This window comes from Benincasa hispida, chromosome 6 (assembly GCF_009727055.1).
Source record: "Benincasa hispida cultivar B227 chromosome 6, ASM972705v1, whole genome shotgun sequence".
Lineage (NCBI taxonomy): Eukaryota > Viridiplantae > Streptophyta > Magnoliopsida > Cucurbitales > Cucurbitaceae > Benincasa > Benincasa hispida.
Window position 1 is genome coordinate 2,825,677 of NC_052354.1, and position 21,986 is coordinate 2,847,662.

Below are 21,986 nucleotides of genomic sequence, written 5' to 3' on the forward strand. Positions count from 1 at the left end.
TAGTCTTTTGGTACTTTTTGGTAAATTCATATTTAACATTATATCCTTCCCACTTGATAGTATCCTCATACATCTCACCACACTTATATCAAATATATATTGATTATTTTCTCTTGTCTACAGTTGATGACACAACTATCAAACTAAACGACCCAAGAACTGATTCTCATACTTGAATCCATTTGAGCTACCCAAGGGGGATCCTTCATGACGACCTGTAGCTTCGAAGGCCTTCCGATAATCGGATGAGCGTGAACTAATTGGACCAAACTCGCTTTAGTCACTGGGAATCCAACAATCGTGTTAGACTTGGTGCCGAGCACCATCTCCCACTAAAGACCAACACCTGCACTTCTCCTTAACTACAAATATATTTTGAGTCCATATCAATCAATTCAACAGACTGCGATAACCCGCTTCACAGATCGACTCGTAAGTACAACTGAGAATCCGCAATTTACCGTTTTATGCCACCTGTGTTAGTTACAATCTAACTTCGCTTAAGTACAACACTGAATTCCTCTAAGATTACCATAGGGAGTCATTAATACTCCTGACTATGACTTTAGTCCTTTGCTTCCTAGAGAGAGAGGATGTGGTCATTAATAGTTCATAGCCTGGATCAACACCTTAAGAGAAGAAATTTATCTACTTATTCTGTTTCAGAGAGAAAAAATGAAATTTCATTCTTGTGTAACTGAGTCCCAGCTCCCCAATTAGACAAATCCCCAAAAAGGTAAGGCTTGTTTTGAGTTGTGCCAATCTGGCCAGCTCTCCACTCCGTATCTATATCCAGAATAGGAGCCGATCCCTCTAACACAACGGTTAGGATAGTTTCTCCAAGACACTCACAGGAATTAAGGTTATCACACTAATGATCCTTTAGGTAGAGATGTAAAGTTCTCAGTATCTTAACAATGTTAATTAATTAATGAGGCACCAAATCATATCGGTGGTTATGGTTCCGGCTTCTTTACTACAACCATAATTTCTTTGATAATACGGTAACACTCTCGCTACTGTGCATGCGTCAGCAATGAAATTGCAAGTCGTCAGGATACGAGTAGTATCTGTAGGATAGCTCACAACACTTTGTTAAAACCTACTACAATGAGCAGACCGTGAATCCCCGGTAAAGTGTCTACCGGGATAAGATCCCTGGCGTTATATTCTTTATAGTCAACCTTTTAGGTTATCACTTAAGCATGGTTCACTTTGTATATCTCATATATATGTCTTAAGTTTACATACAATTAACATGGATCTTATTTGTCTCTATACCTGCGCATAATGAGTAAATAAGTCGGAAAATGAGAGAATGAACTTGTCTATTTATTTTTTCAGAGGGCTCCAATCTCCAGGAATACAATCACTCTTTTGTGTATATCAACCAAGCTACAAACTCCAGTATTGCTATATGTTTCAAAAAAACAATAGAAGTTGTAATAGTACTAATGATATTAAAATCTCCATGTTATGCCCAATTTCCTTAACACAAATTCATACCCCCGGGAATTACTAAGACAAAAATAGAAGTTTTGATTTTGCAATTTTGTTTCCATAGTACATCACCTAAGGGTAATTCAACATTTTGCACACGTAGATCTCTTTGTAATGCTAGATATTGAAAATAGGAACCAACGTCCAAGAACTTTGGTACCAAACGCAGAGTATTGAACTTGGTCAACAATTTTGTAATAAGTACCTCATGAATGTGATATAATACAAATGAAATAATTATTCCAACACCCAATTTGTGAATCCTAAGATAGTATTATATTAAATAATGTGGATTACTATCAATGTACATCATCGTTGGAGCCATAAGGTGTTTGATATTGGATCACATACAGCAAAAAATGCACGGGAGCATGTTAGCAATATATGCAAGAATTTTACTGTGAATCCCAAATTTGCCAATAAGTACTTTCATCTGGAATTTAGGTGGATTCTTAATGAGTGCTCAACGTCTCGATAGCAAACAACGTATGATTTCCTAGATCTCTTTGAAGAACTTTCTTAACTTTTCTTCTTCCAATGTCTTCAACATCTAAAATATCTACCTATCATACTATTATGACATAATCGAACTATACTACTTACACTATTTATGTGTCGAAATCGAACATGTGACGTAATTGTGGTTACGATTGAGCATACTATACAAATAAAAACAAAGGTTATAAAATAAAAATGAATAGTAATTTGACTTCACCACAACTGATGTTCGGCTCCCGAAAGCTGGTACACTTCTGGTTATGGAACTGATTATTTGAACTATTGACCGTCCCAAATCAGTGCCTCAGTGAATGACAGTGAGTATGATGCGAGGTAATGACCCACAGCGAGTATCGACTGAGCAATCGACAAACTGAGAAATGCCTGAAAGCATTCGTGAGAGTCTGTATTTGATTCGACTCACTGGTGAAAGCGTCTGGTTATGAGAAGAGTAGGAAACACGATTAGAAACGTTCAGGATGTGCTGATGAGAGTACGGGGAAAATGCTCGATATGGATTGGAAATAGTGGAAACGAAGAAATTGTCGGAGGCTAAATTATTTGGCTTTGCAGTTCAACTGGCCGACGAGGGGAGGGGAAACGTCTACTTCTAAATTCCTTATGAAATAATTGTTTAAATTAGGGTTTTAGGTAATGTTTTTATCAAAAAAGTTAATTTTATTAAATTATACTTAGTGACAGTTAATAAATGTACATTAATGATGACAGTTTTAAAAACTGTCACGAATTATAAAAAATCGAAAAACTTTCTCGCGTTTTGCTTTACCATAAAAGTGAATCCTTTTCAACAATTTAATGACAACTTTTTCCTTCCCCCCTCTCAAAACTAACTATATTATAATATATTTGTCCATTCGTTTTCTATAAAAAAGTCATTAGACATGCCGATACTACGATAGATTGCTCCCAAGCTCATCCCGGCGAATGCAAATACGCATCGATCAAATACAAGTCTGCGCTATTCTAAAAGTCAGTTTAACCTTTCGCTACACAACTTTAGTCACCGTCTCGCTAATATACGATGTCTATACGTCTACCTTTTTCTAGCAATCGTGCCATATTAAATGTTTTCGTCCTTTATTTTACGTGATCATTTCGGACGAATCGCATCACACCTTTTTCCTACAAACGATCGTGTTTATGTTAGACAATCGATTTACCCTTTTACCCTACACGATCGTTATAGACGATCACCAACAATTAATTTCACTGGCTTTCTTCTTACATGATCGTATTATACTTCACCCTAAACGACTCAAACGCATCATGTTCTATTGCGATAGGCGACATCTTCTCCAACTTGCTTTGATTGTTGTAGTTACGGTTCTCTCTTCCTCTTTCCCTCTACCAAATTCCGAACAACGCCTAACTTTGGGATTCTCGACTAACAAGAAACTAAGGGCTCGTAAAGTTGGTGTTGTCTTTTCGCGCCTTGCCTCTGTCTAACGAGGTGACTGTTCAAGGTAGACGGTGGGCCTCAGAACTCGCTGTAAGAAGAAATCTTTCATCTGGTAAATGATATTTCTTGAATCCCTTTAGCATTATGAAAGTATGTTGTTGATGATGTTATATGCGATATTCTATCACAATAAATTGAAAGTATCCGCTTCCCGCTTGTAAAGGTAAACTCATGGCGGATTAGTTGAAAAAGGGTACTCATACTTTGAAATGATGAGGCGGGATTACGACATCGAGCCTCAGATCGAACACTTTGGGTGCTTGATAGACCTTCTTGGCCGTGCAGGGCGGTTTGAGGAAGCAATGGAAGTTGTGAGAGGCATGAATATTGAACCAGATGAGGTTGTATGGGGTTCTTTACTAAATGGATGCAAAATCCATGGCCGTCCAGATTTAGCTGAATACTCAGTGAAAAAGTTGATTGAGATGGATCCAGAAAACGGCGGTTATAGAATTATGCTAGCAAATATATATGCCGAGCTTGAAAAGTGGGATGAGGTTCGCAAGGTTCGGAAACTTTTGAAGGAGCAAAACGCTTATAAAACACCAGGTTGCAGTTGGATTGAGGTTGATAATCAGATTTATCAGTTCTATTCTTTTGACATGACACATCCCAGTGCAGAACAAATATATAAAACCTTAGAAAGTATGATCAGCTTTATGTAAAAAAGAAAATGACGTTTTGACATCAGATTGGAGCACTTTCTACATTTCATTCTAATGCTATTGGTAATCACAATTTATCATATGAGAAAGTCGAACCACAGAGGATCGTCAAGCTCTACCGAGCTCCTCTCCTTCCAATGGCACAGTCTTCTTTGAGGTCAGTTAAAAAAAGAAAAAAAAAAAAAAAAGCTTAATGAAAGAAGTCTTCTCTATTCTAAAGCTTGATCTGTGCTATTGTTTCTAAGTACTACAAGCACAATTGACAACAGGTGCAAAACAAAAGGACAATAATTGGAGGCAATTGATTGATAGGCTTAGAGATCAATGCAAGCAACTTTGAATGAATTGTGCCTTCTTTATATGCTTGTGTTGACCCTTTCACAGCATAGAAGCTAGTAGTATAGTTCAATTGCTGTTGATAAAATTGCCCGAAGAAGATTTTTTTGGAGTTCTGTGAACAAATTAATGACTGTGAGCTATTTCTATGAAGTTGAAAGGTATGTGACTGTTTTAGTTATGTCTACCAAGTTGTTCATGGAGATCTATTAGTGCATAAGTTTGAAGAATTGACATCTCAACGGTGAAGTATTCCATCTGGGAGACTATTTTGTATCAATGCTTTTGATGAGTTACAAAGAACCTGTATCATTTGTAGAAGGCTGAAATTTTTTGGCTCGATTTTATTCCTTTGATGCCCTTTGGAGGGGATAATCACATTTTCTTTTATGTGAAAAGGGAGAGATTTTGTATCATTTATGGATGATGTTATTTCTTATTTCAGCCTTTCTGGTGGACGCTAAACAAGTCTGTTTGTAAGTACAATATTACTAATTAATGATAAGGCCATTTAATAGGCATTGGAAAATTTTTAGTTCTACCGCAGTATGTAGTTATTTCACTCATATCTTGTCACATCCCTCTCGAGTTGACCCCTCGAACTCGAAAAGAAGTGTGAGGACCATAGATATTAAGAACATGTACTATCTAGGAATTTTTTTTTCTTATTTCACTTTTTAGTTTTTCTAAAAACACAAAACATAATCATACTACTTTAGTCAAGAGTGTTTTTATACAATACATTAATGGTCATCAAATTATACACTTTCAATACCATGTGTCTGAACCCTCTTGATACAGCTGTCAAGACAGAATGATTTCCACAATCACCCGTCGACTAGTTCTAGGTCAATTCCATCACCCTCCTCTGACACCTAAGGAGAGGGGAAATTAAAAAAAAACACACATTTGGAAAACATGAGTGAGTGCTCAATGAGTGGTAAGTTCAAATTAAATATTATTTACTTTCAAACATTTTTGGGAAAGCAATATCACAACATAAACGACCATACAACATATATATATATAGTTAAAAAATAAGACAAGGTTGGCATGATCACATAATCCTTCAATTACATAACAAATCCCATAAATTGGTTTGAGGAAATAATTTTCAGTACTCCAAACAACCCGTCGAATGTGCACATGTCGACTATTCTTGCTAGACATACTCGGGTACGTGGATAATCCTAGTCAGACATACTGATAATTTCAATCCAACTTCCACGAAATAGGGTACAATTTCCAGTTTCCATCCAAACCAAAATGAACAAACATCCAAATCAAACTCAAAGAGTAAACAATTATCCAAACAAAAGAACAATAATGATGATTCATGAATTTAAAAAAAAAAAAACATTTGGAAAACATGAGTGAGAGTGCTCAATGAGTGGTAAGTTCAAATTAAATATTATTTACTTTCAAACATTTTTGGGAAAGCAATATCACAGCATAAACGACCATCAAACATATATACATACAGTTAATAAATAAGACAAGGTTGACATGATTACATAATCCTTCAATTACATAACAAATCCCATAAATTGGTTTGAGGAAACAATTTCCAATACCCCAAACAACCCGTTAAATATGCACATGTCGACTATTCTTACTAGACATACTCTGATACGTGGATAATCCCAGTCAGACATACTGACAATTTCAGTCCAATGTCCCTGATATATGCTAATAATACTTGGGTACAATTTTCAGTTTCAAACAAAACCAAAACAAACAAACATCTATACCAAACTCACAGAGTAAACAGTTATCCAAACAAAAGAACAATAATGATTATTTGTGAAAACATGTATTTTCAGATCATGTCAAATTTATCAAATTAGTACAAATATATAATACATCCAACCATTCAACAACATAAGCCACTCACAGTTTCTCCTTATTAGTTTCTCAGAAAATTCTTTAATTAGCTTCTTGCCCTGTTTCTCTTGAATTCCTCCTCTTTCAAAGAAATTCTAAATGAGTTCATAATTCCTCCAAAAATTCCAATTTATTCACAAATAACTTTAAAAGTTAGAAAGACAGCTTATCCCCTAAAAATAGGCTTAACTTTTCCAAAACAGCTCGTTGGAGGTTATTTTGGCAAGCTGATGGGCGTTCGTTTGCAGGGTGGTTGTGTCTGGGCGCGCAAATGGGCAAGGACGAAAACAGATGGGCGACAGACCTCGTATGGGGCACTGGGCGGTGAGATACACACAACATGCGCCGAGATGCGTTCGTATATGCTATCGCGTGTCCGTCCGGATGCGTCTGGCGCGGGTGCGTGCGCAAGCGCTTATGCTGGCAAGGACGCGTGACAGGCGGGATGCGTTCGTATATGCTATCGCGTGTCCGTCCGGATGCGTCTGGCGCGGGTGCGTGCGCAAGCGCTTATGCTGGCAAGGACGCGTGACAGGCGGAATGCATCCGTCTAGATGCGTCTAGCGCGGGTGCGTGCGCGAGCGCTTCAATTGAGACGCCAGCCAGGGACCTCTCACTATACTTTCTTCTGAGGAATCTCTTACCAAAATTACTTAAATGGCACTAGTGGATTGTGAGAGTTATTCGTCCCAACCTTCCCTATTTATAAGCATCTAAAGTTTTTCCCAGTTTGACACCTCCAACCTAATTGCATGTCAATGTGCCTTCACCTCGTGCTGCCCATGCCAACCCTTTGCCACAATGGTCTGAAGTGTCTTCCTTTCCCTTAGCCACGTATATACTTCACTTTGTATGTCTTCTCGTACGCCTACCTTAACTCTTTCCATTCCACCCTTAAATTTTCAGCTAACAGCTCCTAGTTTCACTCCGTCCAACACTTAGCTAGTGCATCACCCACCTTTTGTTCCTCAAATCACAATTTAACAGCCCAAAACCTTGGATTTCTCAAGATTTATACAAAATAACCAAGTGCTTCCTTGCTTGCGTCTGGCTATTACTCGATGCCCGATGGTCTCGACTTGATACACGATAGCCATTTCTTGATGCACAATTGCTTCTACCTGGTGCACGATGGCCTTCATCGCATACTCATGTGCTCAACCCCTCCACTTAGGTTATCGCATACAACACATCCAAATGGAAACCATCACGCCTAGGTCACTCTTGTTGTATGCGCTCAGGAGGTTTCCCTAACCTTAAAACAACCTAGCCATCGCATGGCTTTGTCGCTCGCTCAACGCCTTGCGCTCATCGTTTTGCGCTCAACTATGTGTTTTGATGACGAAAATTTAAGATTACCAAATTGTCGAGGACTTGATAACTAAAGTTCCATGAACACAATATGCGATGCATGTTCTTAAAGTATGCGTTGATTATCATGCATTGGTGGTTATGCGTTAGAATGAACTATGCGTTAACGAATGTATGCGATGACCATACGTTCCTGTCACAAGTTTTCTTGCACTCACGCCAAGTATAACGTGAACGCAAGTTTCTCGGGTGATCCGAGGTCGAACTCAGGGACTTGTAGTTAGACGAATGTGGTAATGTACATGCGGCGGTTAAATAAAAGAATAATGGAGGGATTTCTACGCTAACACTACTCCTACTCCTAAGTAACAGACAATGCAATGTGAATAAGAATGAGAGGTAGAGACACGACAACCATTGACAGGGAGTAAATGGATGAAAAAATAGATAAAATGTGGAGATGTCTTCATTGCAGCCCTTAAGTGTGACTGCAAGGGCAACCTTTAGTCATGCAAGCTATACGATCATGCTACACACACTTGAGCCTAATTCTAGGACGTATGCGATGTATATGCGATAGTGTTGGGAAGCCTATGCCTGCCTAAACCATAACCCGCTCATGTGCTCTCGCCGCATACCACCGTATCCTACTTCCTAGACGCATGCAATATCCTCTCCATAGGGTGCATACGTCGTGTGATAGCAAACGGAGCTTATCTCTAAGTTCCCCATTCTTGCTTATGCATTCCAATCCGCTCTCTCGAGTCTTAGATTTGGATTTTAGACTACTCTCTCAAGTATGCCTAAATGATGAATGATGCACTCATAAGACAAGGTAACCGCATGAACTTTGCTGACATAAGATTATTCCTATCTCTAGTGAACAATAGCTTACATTGCTTGAGCGTCCAATGACTTATCCCGAACAGTTAGTTGTTGCTAACTTTACTCATAGAAAAGCGCTGCGATAGCTTCATACTAAGAAAATAAGGTTTACTCACACATTTACGCAACGCACACCTCTCGGTGGTTTACTACATGCTTCATATCCCTAATCCACATGACTAAGTGTGCGATACTCTAGCAATCTCACTAAGTGATGCAATGAAGTTATGGATGCTAAGTAAAGAAAGATGGAGATGGAATCGAAGGAAACACAGAAATGCATTGAACACATCATGTATTAATTCTTTAATCACAAAATGTAATACAATACAATATAAGAAAAGAAGAGAAAATGAAATGACTAGCTGGAAACAATGTCATGCTTCTAGCAGATGTGCGTCAAGGCTGGCAATGGTGCCATGGATGGGCGGTGGAGCTGACTCTCTCAAGGTCTAACTCTGGTCGAAGGCTCCGGTCGTCACTCGGAATGGAAGAAGGAGATGAAGAACTTTCAAGCTTTCTTCTCACGCATTTGTTTGGATCACAAGGATCCGCCCTAAGGCGAACCTCGGGCGAAAACCTTGGATAAATTGGACTTCTGCTCAGCGGCTTCTATATATAGAGCTTAGATCACCGACAGCCTTTATGGACTGCTCTGATTCTGATATTCGTGGCGTGTTAGTCCTTTTCTGAATCTCTGCTGCTAACGGCATGGTAGGTGAAATGTCAATATCATCTTTTGATTTTCCCAAGAGATGCGTTGATGCGTTCATTCCACCAACCTTGCGTTGATCTCTCTATTATGTGTTATCGTGTAGCCACAATCGTGTAGTGACCGCATTCACTTAATACCGCAACTTCTACACGATGACCGCAATCACTTTACGATCGCAACTCCTATGCGATGGACGCATGCGGCTAATTACCGCAACACCTATGCATCGATCGTATACATTCACGTTTGCGATGCAGAATTTCTCCGCATGCGATTGTCTATGTGGTAGCCCGACTTTCGCGTTTGCGTCCACTTCCTACATTAGCTACAAAAATAGACAATTGAATGCATAATAATGGGTTAGCCGAGATTCTCAATGTTGAACGCCGCAATCTCATTTTCTCATGAATTCCTAACATAATTGCCCCATATTCTGCTTAATAGCTTTCATAATTCTAAATAAAAGGCCTAAAATGACATGCATTTTTGCATGTCATCACGTTGACTCCCTATGCAACGCCCCAATGCCCCCACACTCAGCGCCTTAGCCCCCACTCGGGTGACTCCACGCGTGCGGCAGAGCGCTCGCTTCTTGTGCACATCGCCTTGCACCAACCAGCCTGCTCGTGTGTGTTCGCCCACACCTCGCCTGTTCGCATGCCACTAAAACAACACTTGCCTAACTCAAAGCCTTGCTCTAAACTATTGCCAATGCCCGATCACATTCCACCACATGAGCAGCCCACTCACGCCAATACTTGGCCAGTGCCCTCATGTCATCGCACGACTACCTGATGCTTATACTTTGCTTTGCCAAACATCACATTTCAACGCATGACGCCCAGCTTAGCCACATCTCTTACCAATGCATGGGACCTTCACGCGTCCAACATGGGCCTTGCCAAGTAGCATATTTTAAACTTCAATTGACCTTGGTAACATATCAATACTAGGTGTTTGCATGTTTCAACACTTAGTCAAATTTTATTATCCAAAACCTCAACTTTAACGTTTAGTCCTTTAGGTTTATTTCTTTTTTCTAATTCTTAAGGCATTCACCTCTTCTTATATTCCTCTACAAGCTTCTTAATTAACCAAGCTTTAACCTAAATTACATAGATACACATTCGGGGTTTCACAATTACTACCTCCTTAGAGAAAATTTCGTCCTTGAAATTTTTCCCAAATTCTTAATCAACCAATCTATAAATTAAGCAAAGAAAATATGTTTTATTCCAAGTATTTGAAAAATGCATACAATTTCATATTTCTGAAGCCTTCCCTTTGTCCTCCAGCTCTGGTTCCTTTTGAGTGATTCTTCCCGATTTTCGAGTTAATTCACCTATTTCCCTTTCCTTCCATTCCTTTGGTCGTCCTTTACCTTCTTGATTAACTATGTGAGAGGTTGTCTTCCCAACGTTTGTCATTAATTGAGGACATTCTCTCCTAAAGTGTCCAATTTGTCCACAGTTGAAACAAACATTTGTGTTTTTTGGACACTAATTATCCCAATGATACTGATTACATCTTGTACACCAAGACCCTCCTATTATAGCTAGTGACTCTGTGTTGGTTTGTACTTCCTATTCCGAATTTTGAAGTATTCTTCTGTTTAAATATTCCTTTATTTGTTACTCCTAGAGTAGACCTCTCACCTCCTTATTTCTTTTGTTGTTTATTTATCATAATATCTTCCTCCTTACTCTTTCTCATTTGTAAACTTCTTTCTACTCGCATAGCCACTTCTATAAGCTTAGAAAAATTTTCCCAAGTAGTGCAGGCTGTTACCAGAGTCTGGATTTCTTGTTGTAATCCTGCTTCAAACATCTTGCAACGTTCTATTTCATCATCTATAATGTTTAATACATAACGGGACAATTCAGTATATTTCTGCTCATATTCTGCTACAATTGTGTTCCCTTGGACAAGTTGCTAAAATTTATTTTGTTTCATATCACGAAATGAACACGGGTATAATTTTTCATAAAAAGCTTCTCGAAACTCTATCCATGTGGGTTCGTTATTTCATCTTCTTCGATTTTCAATCATCTTCCACCAATTTTCTGCCTGTCTTTACAATAAGAAGGTTGCTATAGTGACTTTTCGGTCTTTGGGACTACCCAAGACTCTAAAATATTTCTCAATTTGAGTAATCCACGCCTCAACATCTGCGGGATTTGTAGTTCCTTCAAAAGTACCAGCTCCTAGGGATTTAAGTCGTTCAATTCCAAATCTCTTTTCAGGGTTTAACTGTATTGCCCAAAGATTATGTGCCTATCGTTGTGCAAACCTATCCAAATACTGTTCCTCCAACATAACTTGTTCCTGAGAGCAATTGGCTTTACTTTCATCATTTCTACCCTTCATAGACTCTGGGTTGAGATATTTGACTTTCATTCCTCAACATGTTTTCTGTACAAAATTTAGGAAAACAAAATTAGATTCGTGGCTTACATTCAACTATTTACATTATTTTATTTTTTTTTCATAATATTACATAATACATTACATCCTACTTTCCTTTCTAAGATCCTCTATCTTACTCTTCTCCTATTTTCTTCTTCCCTTTTCCTAACATTTCAAATTTTGCTGCTGGTTTCCACACGCAATCTTTTAAAGCATGACCTGATTGTAAACAAAAGAAATAGAAAGGCTTATAAGTATCAGCATCTTCTTTAGACAGATTTTCTATGTCATCCATGTTGTTATTATCTTCGTCAATCATTAGTATACAATCTTTTGCTGATTAACTACTTTCCTCGTCTAATTGAAGTTCATCAATTCGGTGACGTGGAGGTATATACTTTATTTCCAATTGTATCTGCTTTCCCTTTTTCCTAGTATAAGGACAATGATTCCGCACGTGTCCCCTTTTCCCGCATTCAAAACAAGTTATGGTCGTAGTTAGAAAGGGTCCAAAATGTTTTCCCTTACACTTCTGACATTCTGGAACGACCGCCTGTCTAATCCGTTCCCATTCCTCGGGTACCATGTACAGAATTGGAGCCCAACAGTATCACCGTTTTTCTTCTGCCATGGTTATTTTATAACTTCCTGCTTTGTTTCTCCCAAAAGAAAAATATAATTAATTTAGAGAATTTATGAGTTTTCAATCCCTCATTTCCAGGTTTCAAGGCAACTTTAACTTCGCTAGTTTTCATAATTCCAGATGCACTTATTCCTTCTAGGTATTATATAAACCTTTGGAATCTACCTCCCCCAAGTTTTTCCTTAAATCTAAAGTTTCCCAGAAACTTATGCTCTAATACCAACTTGTCACACCCCCTCCCCAGCCGACCTCTCGAACGCGAAAGGAAGTGTGAGAACCACAAATATTAAGAACATCTACTATCTAGGAAATTTTTTTTCTTATTTCACTTTTTAATTTTTCTAAAAACACAAAAGATAACGATGCTACTTCAGTCAAGAGTGTTTTTATACAAGACAAAATGATTTCCGCAATCACCCGTCAACTAGTTCTAAGCCAATTCCATCACCCTCTTTTGACACCTCGGGGGGGAGGGGATATAAAAAAAAACATTTGAAAAACATGAGCGAGACTGCTCAATGAGTGGTAGGTTCAAACTAAATATTATTTACTTTCAAACATTTTTGGGAAAGTAATATCACAACATAAACGACCATCGAACATATATACATACAGTTAATAAATTATGCAAGGTTGGCATGATCACATAATCCTTCAAATACATAGCAAATCCCATAAATTGGTTTGAGGAAACAATTTCCAATACTCCAAATAACTCATCTAATGTGCACATGTCAACTATTCTTGTCAGACATACTCGGGTATGTGGATAATCTTAGTCAGACATACTGACAATTTCAGTCCAATGTCCACGAAATATGCTAATAATACCCGGGTACAATTTCCAATTTCCAACCAAACCAAAACAAACAAACATCCAAACTAAACTCACAGAGTAAACAGTTATCCAAATAAAAGAACAATAATGATGATTCATGAAAATGTATATTTTTAGATCATGCCAAATTTACCAAATTAGTACAAATATATAATACATCCAACCATTCAACAACATAAACCACTCACAGTTTCTCAGAAAATTCTTTAATCAGCTTCTTGCCCCATTTCTTTTGAATTCGTCCTCTTTCAAAGAAATTTTAAATTAGTTTATTATTCCTCCAAAAATTCCAATTTATTCACAAATAACTTTAAAAGTTAAAAAGACCAGCTAACTCTTTAAAAATAGGCTTAACTTTTCCAAAACAGCTCGTTGGAGGTTATTTTGGATGGCTGATAGGCGTTGGCCTACAGGGTGGCCGTGTCTGCGTGCGCAAATGGCAGGGACGAAAACAGAAGGGCGGCAGACCTTGTACAGAGCAGCATTGGGTGGCGAGATGCGTGCAACGTGCGTCGAGATGCATCCGTATACGCTGTCGCGTGTTCATCTGGATACGTTTGGCACAGGTGCGTGCGCGAGTGCTTATGCTGGCAAGGATGCGTGACAGGCAGAATGCGTTCGTATACACATCCGTCTGGATGCGTCTAGCGCGGGTGTGTGCACGAGCGCTTATGCTGGCAAAGATGCGTGACAGGGCTAGATGATAGGCCTATGCGATCAACTGGCCACTGATTCTAATGCAACCTCCTCTTCTTCAGGACTTCAATTGAGACGGTAGCCCGAGACTATTGGATCAACACCAACACGCAGCGGAAGAGAATGGGATCCATAAGTATTCTAATTCATTAATTTTGGTTTAAAAGAAACATGCTAAAAAAGAGTTTAATGGGTTTCATGAACATACCTTAGCCGAACCATCGAAACTTCTATTTTCAACTACTAAATCCTCCGAATCCTTGTGTAGACCACCACAAGATCTTCTCTACTATCCTCTTGATGATCTAGATTGAGTTGTGGGACTCTAAATAAGCTGGAATCAAAGGGAATATGGAGAAAGCTCACAGAACCAACCCATTGAAGAACACCTTCTTCAGCCGAATTTTTCAGCAAAAATTCAATTGGTTCATCCTCCCTATCTTCACTCCAATCTCTTCAATATATTGCAGACTATCATGCAAAGAGATGTGTTGCATGGGATGCGGCTCATGCTTGGAGTAAACCAAAGGAAGAGGTGGGTTTCTTGTAAGCTAGTTGAAGATGAACATGAAAAACCCATTTTCAATTTTGTGTAATTTTTTAATTTTCAAAATCTATTTTGATTTTAAAATCATATTTTATTTCTAAAATCAAAATTTATTAATTTTACAAATTAATTTCATAAATTAATTTTTTAATAAAATTAATAAATAATTATTTAAACAATTTAAATAATTCTAATTAATTTAATATCCAATATTAAATTAATTTTTACACAAATTCATCTTCATATATTTAAATATATTTTCTCCAATTCTGTTTGATTCTAATTTGAACGTTTCAAATTAACTTATCACGCTATTCTAGAGCTAATCCATTTCCAAGCTAGTAGGGGGACCTCATGGACCCATAGATCATGGGCTCCAACGATCCGAGATTAATCGACTAAACTCATTAGACCGATCTAACCCCCATTCGTTATCTAATGGGTCACACCACTAAAGTCCATAGTTGAACTCCCCTCACTGTAGATATATTATGTCCACTTGATATAACCATGATTAGTAAGTTAACCCTTCACATATAGGTTGTTCGTAATAACGGTTGGGTCAAATCTCTGTTTTACCCCCAAGATTACCTCTTGTTCCTACAGATTAGTAAGTTAACCCTTCACATATAGGTTGTTCATAATAACGGTTGGGTCAAATCTCTGTTTTACCCTCAAAATTACCTTTTGTTCCTTAAGTCCCCATTGATCCCCTAATAAACAATTGTTTTGTGATCCAATCACAAAACCGAGTCCCTCTTATGCCAAATGAGAGGGCGGGATCCCTTGTTCAAGCCCCAAAATCAGCACTTAAGGAACAACCTTTCTACTATCCCTAAAGTGGGTAAGAGTGAATTCCCTCTTGCACTCTATGTCCCCAGCTATCTATCCGGTCTTACCCCTGAAATGGCAGTCATATTGAGCCGACGTTGTTGAGTCAACCCTCATCTATGAAAATCTAAGGGCAATCCTAGATAAACAGGAGTTCATAGTTAGCTCAGGATTAAGGTTAAGTTACCTAGGTCATCGCTTTGAAATAGTCAGTCTGAAATAGTAAACAACGTTATAAAGTAAGAGTGACTCATTTTGTGGTCCGATCTTGTACAAACTCTTTTGCATTAGGACACCCCCACTTCTCATGTCTAACATGAACGAATTAGGATCACTTCGTTCGTAGCACTTTACAACTCCTTGTAACAACTACAGAGCAGGCCGTATCCAATAGTGTTACCAGAATAAGGTACCCAACCTTATCCATATACTATAAATCATTTTGACTATTTACTCGAACCTGATCCACCTTTATGTCTCCACATAAAGTTCAAGTACTCATCAAATAGTCAAGGGACTTTTAGATTTATTGGATTTCTATTCAAGCAATAGATTTATTCAATAACACCTTTATTGAATTTTCAGAATAAGTTACATTGTTTACATACCAATGGCACTAGTGGATTGTGAGAGTTCTTCGTCCCAACCCGGCCTATTTATAGGCATCCAAAGTTCTTCCCAATTTGACACCCTCCAACCTAATTGCATGTCAGTGTGCCTTCACCTCATGCTGCTCACGCCAACCCTTTACCACAATCCTTTCCCTTAGCCGATGTATATGCTTCACTTGGTATGTCTTCTCGTACGCTCACCTCAACTCTTTCCATTCCACCCTTAAATTTTCAGCTGACAGCTTCTAGTTTCACTCTGTCCAACACTTAGCTGGTGCATCACCTACCTTTTGTCCCTTAAATCACATTTAATAGCTTAAAACCTTGGATTTCTCAAGATTTATACAAAATAACCAACTGCTTCCTCACTTGCGTCTGGCTATTACTCGATGCATGATGGTCTCTACTTGATACACGATAGCCATTTCTTGATGCACGATGGCTTCTACTTGGTGCACGATGGCCTTCATCGCATACTCATGCGCTCAACCCCTCCACCTAAGTTGTCGCATACCACACATCCAAATGGCAACCTTCATGCCTAGGCCACTCTTATTGCATGCGCTCAGTTGGTTTTCCCAACCTTAAAATAAACTAGCCATCGCATGACTTCATCACTCGCTCAGCATCTTGCGCTCAACCATGCGTCTACTCCCCGTGCAACGCCCCAATGCCACCATAATCGGCACCTTGCGCCCCCACTCGCGAAACTCCATGCGTTCGGCCGAGCACTCACTTCCTGCGCACATCGCCTTGCGCCAACCAGCCCGCTCGTGTGCGTCTGCCCACACCTCGCCTGTCCACATGCCACTAAACCAGTGCCTGCCTAACTCATCGCTTTGCTTTAAATTGTTGCCAACGTCCGATCACATTCCACTGCATGAGCAGCCCACTCACGCCAACACTTGGCCAGTGCCCTCATGTCATCGCATGGCTACCCGGTGCTCACACTTTGCTTTGCCAAACATCACATTTCAACGTATGACGCTTAGCTTAGTCACGTGTCTTACCAACGCATGGGGCTTTCACGCGTCCGACATGGGCCTTGCCAAGTAGCATATTTTAAACTTCAATTGACCTTGAAAACATATCAATACTAGGTGTTTGAATGTCTCAACACTTAAACTTCAATTGACGATGGTAACATATCAATACTAGGTGTTTGCATGTTTCAACACTTAGTCAAATTTTATTAACCAAAGCCTCCACTTTAACGTTTAGTCCTTTAGGTTTATTTCATTTTTCCAATTTCTAAGGCATTCACCTTTTCTTATATTTCCCTACAAGCTTCTTAATTAACCAAGCTTTAATCTAAATTACATAGATAAACATTCGGGGTTTCACATATCTTGACACATAATTGTAGGTCCTACACAATGCTTAAATGAATAGAGAGGTAATATGAAAATTTGTTCATACTACCAATGTACTATATATATATATATATATATTTGTAGGCATATCTGTAATCTCTCTTAGCTGCTAGGTTGAAAACTATCTTTTCTTTTGTATATTTTATTGATAGTTCTGCTAGAATTCAAGTTCAACTTAATGGCCATATATTATATATATATATTTGTAGGCATATCTGTAATCTCTCTTAGCTGCTAGGTTGAAAACTATCTTTTCTTTTGTATATTTTATTGATAGTTCTGCTAGAATTCAAGTTCAACTTAATGGCCCATGAATTAGGGATTTGACGAAAGACCCCAGTTTTGTAAAGCTTTCTTCTACTACAATAATATAAGAGATGCAGTTGGATAGTTGAGCTATCTGTGTATGAAGACTTGAGGGTTAGTTTTAGGATCTTTTGTCAGGGTGAAATTTTTTTTTTTAACCTATAAAAGTATTTTTTTTCCTGAAGATTTTATTGTGTTTAGTTAAATAATCATAAATTATTTTGGTTGGTAATCTTGATTAAAATGTTTTCATATTCGTTGAGTCAATAAATGTGTTTAGCAACCAATTTGGATCCTGTTCCTGAAAATCGTTTTCGAATTTATGATTTATACGACAAAAAACTTTCATATAGTGCTTGAAGAAAGTAGAAAATTCGTTAATCTTCAAAATACGTTTTAATTGTCTAGGTTGAAGCTTGATTTGCTCTCCAAAATTGTGTAGGAAGGAAGAAGAAAAAGCAAGTGTAGTTCGAGTTTTGATCAAATTATGCTTATGATTTTTAATATGTTTTCTTCCGATTACTAGAGTGAAACCCTTGAATCTATTTTGTAGAGGCATTTGATTCAGTTGGTTGTTTTCTTTAAAGATTTTTTTTCAAGTTGATCCCAATAATTTGAACTAATAATCCTTTTATTTTAAAATTATCGTTTGTATTGTAAATGTAATATTGTAGATATCCATAACATATTTATGTTACAACAAACTCATAACCTTCATAGGTTATTCAATCCTCTAACCTTCTCCATCAACTTTTACCTGGTAACATATACTTCATCATGTCCTATAAATAGGACATTGCATATGAGATTATCCTTGAATCATTAAATCAGTCTATAAAAGTTATATGAATAAAATTCATAGATTAAGGCAAACATGTTATTTCTGCACGCAAAATATAAAACCACTTTCAAAATCCACAAAACAGTAAAACCATTAGCCACAATTTCTTTACTGAATTTTGACCATTATAACATGAATAAGAAAATACCTCGAACAGATACATAAATGGCCCGATGTGGAAGCTCATCAAGATTGCATTGTTGACAAAGAGCTCTATCAGATCCACTGATATTCTTGAAAGTACCCACAGGACATTCTAGGAAACATCATAAATATTTACCTACTATCCAAGAAGCTTGCAAAAGTGAATTAATAACAACATAAGTATTACCAAAATACAGCCATCTTAAAATTTTGTTTAAGAAATGAGAAAGGAAAAATACTAAACTAGAACTCACTCTCCAATTGCAGCTGGTAATTCACAAAGTTTGTAGTGACTAACATTTAATAACAAGAGAAGATAAATTCCCCAGTTCTTCTTCCAACAATTAAATATTAATATGAGCTAAAATTAGCTTCGTAGCCCCATAGCTTGCAAAAACAAAGCAATGAATGAAACGATAAAAAACAGTTTTTAAATCTCAAAGTCGAAAGTGATGAATGTTTACCTCCCACCACTTCTCTCGTCCATCTAAACTACATTCAAGCTCCGATAAAACTCACTTGGCACATCACTAAAGAAAGATTATAACAAAAATTCAAGTACATGATCTTCAATTATACCCTTTTATGAGAGGTAAGCGTTAAAGAACTGATGATAATAATTTATTAGACACAAAATTAAGCATATGAGTCAAGATTAATTAGAAACTTTTCCAACGTTACATGACTAAACACAGGCACAAACACCAGAGATAATCCAAGAAGTTCCCATAGCTATTAGAAACTAATAGTCAAATGTAAACAAAAACACAAATTTACAGAGAAAAATTGTAAAGTCTTAACCCTAAAAATGTAGTGAAAAGGAAGAAGAAGGTCACCTAGATTTGGAAACCAGAGGCACAAACTCAAAGAAAGGAGTAGCAACAAGGGTTGGAGCAGGGGAATTTTGACACAAGTGGTAAGTAGCACTCATATGAGAAGCCATCCATCGATGTCATCAAGGTCGAAACAATGGTGACAATTGGGAATGCAGTGGAGCGAATCGTAGGGCTTGTAACCGGAGAAGAAAATGGATTAAAGGTCACGGTCAGAAGCAGAAAGACGACAACTCTTTCTGAGGACCATTTTAGGGTAGGGTTCGATGATGGAGCTGTCCAATTCAACCATGAGAACCACCACATTATCTGCATTAGGAGAGGTGTAAATCCCGAATCCTAGTTTTACTACTTAAGTAGATAATAAATATGTTAATTAAGATTAAGGTTATGTTAAGATAAGGTTGTAGGAAAAAATTAAAAAGATAAGAAGAGTGAGGGAAGAAAATTCTAAGTGTTGAAAGATTTGTTCTTGGATAACTTGGTGGTAGGCAAAAGAAATAAAATAATGGCTAAGTATGGAAGCCAAAATGGGCCTTGCATTTGGAAAGATAATGCATAGGTACATAAGGCCTTGTGGGCGGAAGCCATGCTCAATAGAGCTTAGTAGATCGCATGGTAAGCAAGGAAGAAGAGGTTGATTTTTAGGCAAAGTGTTAGCCGAGTAGGGTGTCATGCGTTAGCATGGATGATGTGCTAGTCAAAGACAATGAGAGGTTAGCGCGCAAGCTTGCGCATGCTGCAAAGCAAGGCCCTAGGCAATGGGTTGTGAGGCGTTGGTCTTAGGTAAGGCATGCCAAGGCATGTGATGGCCGAGAGGGCCATGCGTTAGCATGAATGTGGGCCCAAGGCACTGGGTGTGTGTTGAGGCGTGCGACTGCAAGCTATGCGATGTTAAGCAAGGCGTGGCTTGAGGCGTTGACATGGACGCTAAGCTGGTTGTTGGACGATAGTCAAGAAATTGTCATGCATTGATAGGGGGCATGCAATGATCAAGCCTTGCGAGGTTAGAGAACTAAGAGATACGATGGCAAGGCAAAGCCTTGGGCGTGAGCATGATGAGGCGATGGCTTGGGTGTTAGCTAGGTGTTGTGCAATGGCCAAAGGCTTGACATGCGATGATGAGGAGATGCATTGGTCAGCTCTTGCAAGGCTAGAAGCTAGGTGATGCGATGGTGTTGCAGGCCAAGAGGCCAAGGCGTCAACTTTAAGCAAGATGTTGAATGAGGCATGAGATGACACAAGCGTTGGTCATAAGGCATGCATCATTGGTATGGCATGCATTATAGGGTTGTTGTGCGTTGAAACTAGCTGAAGGCAAAGGCTTGTGTTGATGAAAAAGGGAAGGTAATCAGCATTAGGCACTGGTTTAGGAGGCCAGCTGTCTTGATTTAGTGGATCAAGCCCACTTAGAGGTTTATGTGGCAGCCTATTAAATGGTGCATGGCTGACAGACGCAAGTATAAAAAGAAAGCCTAACTTCAAGAGCTTATTTTGAGCAAACTACTCGAGAAATTAAGGAGATTCCAAGGCCATTTGAAAGCTGAAGGAGTCTAGTTGATAAGGTAGGCTGCCAGAAGAAGAATCCAATGGGAACGAGTTGAGAATTTGAAGAAATTGCAAGAAGGTCGAGCTCTCGGGTAATCTAGGGCCATTGCTAAAGATTTGCGGTTTTCGGGCAAACCACGAAGAATTATGAGCTTAAAGTTTAAGGTAAGCTTGTTAAGACAATTCTGAACAAGTTTTTAGAAGTAAATTTCTTGAGAAAAAGTCTAGAAATTAAGTTATTTATATTATAAATTAAATCTGGAATTTTTGAACAAGCAGGCAGCTGCTTGGGATGAACAAACTAACAGCTCTAAGATGAGTGCACGAGCATGGGCAGTAGCAAGCATTAGCACGCTTTAGGTTAAGCATGAGGTTGTGGGTGACCATAGGTAACTTAGTCACCAAAGGAAGAAGTATGCGTTGATGTGCATCAAATTGGGCACATAGGTTGTGTGATTGGCACAAGGGTTAGCCTATGCGTTGAGCCATGCGACGAAGTGTGTGGGCATTTGTTGAGGACCTAGACACATAGGAGCAGTCCGTGCATTGAGGTGTGGCTGAAGGAATGCCTAGGCTATGCGTTTGGCGCATGGTATGCAATGGTGATGTGTGAGACTACCGCCTAGCCAAGCTTGACTTCTAAAATTATTTTAAGTGTTCAACGCCTAGGGGGGTTGGCATTGGAAGGTAAGGTCATTATGTGAGAAAGATTATGAGTTAATTATGGAAGTTAGTCTCAAAAGGGAGACCATAGCTAGTAGCTAAGTATGTTGTTATGTTCTCAGGGTTGACACCAGAGAAGCTTATCAATCCTAGTAGGATTGACCAAGGTTGTGAGTAACTATAAACGTTTCATAAATGTCTTGAATGTTTTAGTTAAAAGTTTATTCCCATGCTAGCTTATTCTAAAGCAAGTTTTCTAAGAAAACTAAGTCTAGAAAGGATGCTATCGCATGCTAGTTCTAAAGGAGGGATTTTCTAAAATATGTTTAAAGTAGTGATGTACTAGGTTATATAAAGCATGTGTTAGTTGTTATGTTCTATGATACCATGACTTCAGTAAGTTTGTTAATGAAAATATTTACTTAAAAGTTA

At 38.4% G+C, this 21,986-nt stretch overlaps 1 protein-coding gene and 1 long non-coding RNA gene across 2 annotated transcripts in view; one reads left to right on the top strand and one right to left on the bottom strand.

Moving 5' to 3' along the window:
- LOC120079328 (pentatricopeptide repeat-containing protein At1g33350-like) overlaps positions 1–5,008 on the top strand; it is a 14,382-nt gene extending 9,374 nt beyond the window's left edge. Inside the window, exon 2 of the mRNA XM_039033488.1 lies at positions 3,709–5,008. Coding sequence (XP_038889416.1) covers positions 3,709–4,143 — 435 coding nt within the window. The 3' untranslated portion in view covers positions 4,144–5,008. The remainder of the gene's footprint in view (positions 1–3,708) is intronic.
- Positions 5,009–5,259: 251 nt separating this feature from the next.
- On the bottom strand, positions 5,260–19,647 carry LOC120080523. The gene is made up of 3 exons (XR_005482540.1): positions 19,347–19,647; positions 18,515–18,622; positions 5,260–5,354 (listed from the first exon to the last, which is right to left on the bottom strand). It is a non-coding gene; the product is annotated as an uncharacterized LOC120080523 (long non-coding RNA).
- Between the last annotated feature and the right edge of the window lie 2,339 nt (positions 19,648–21,986).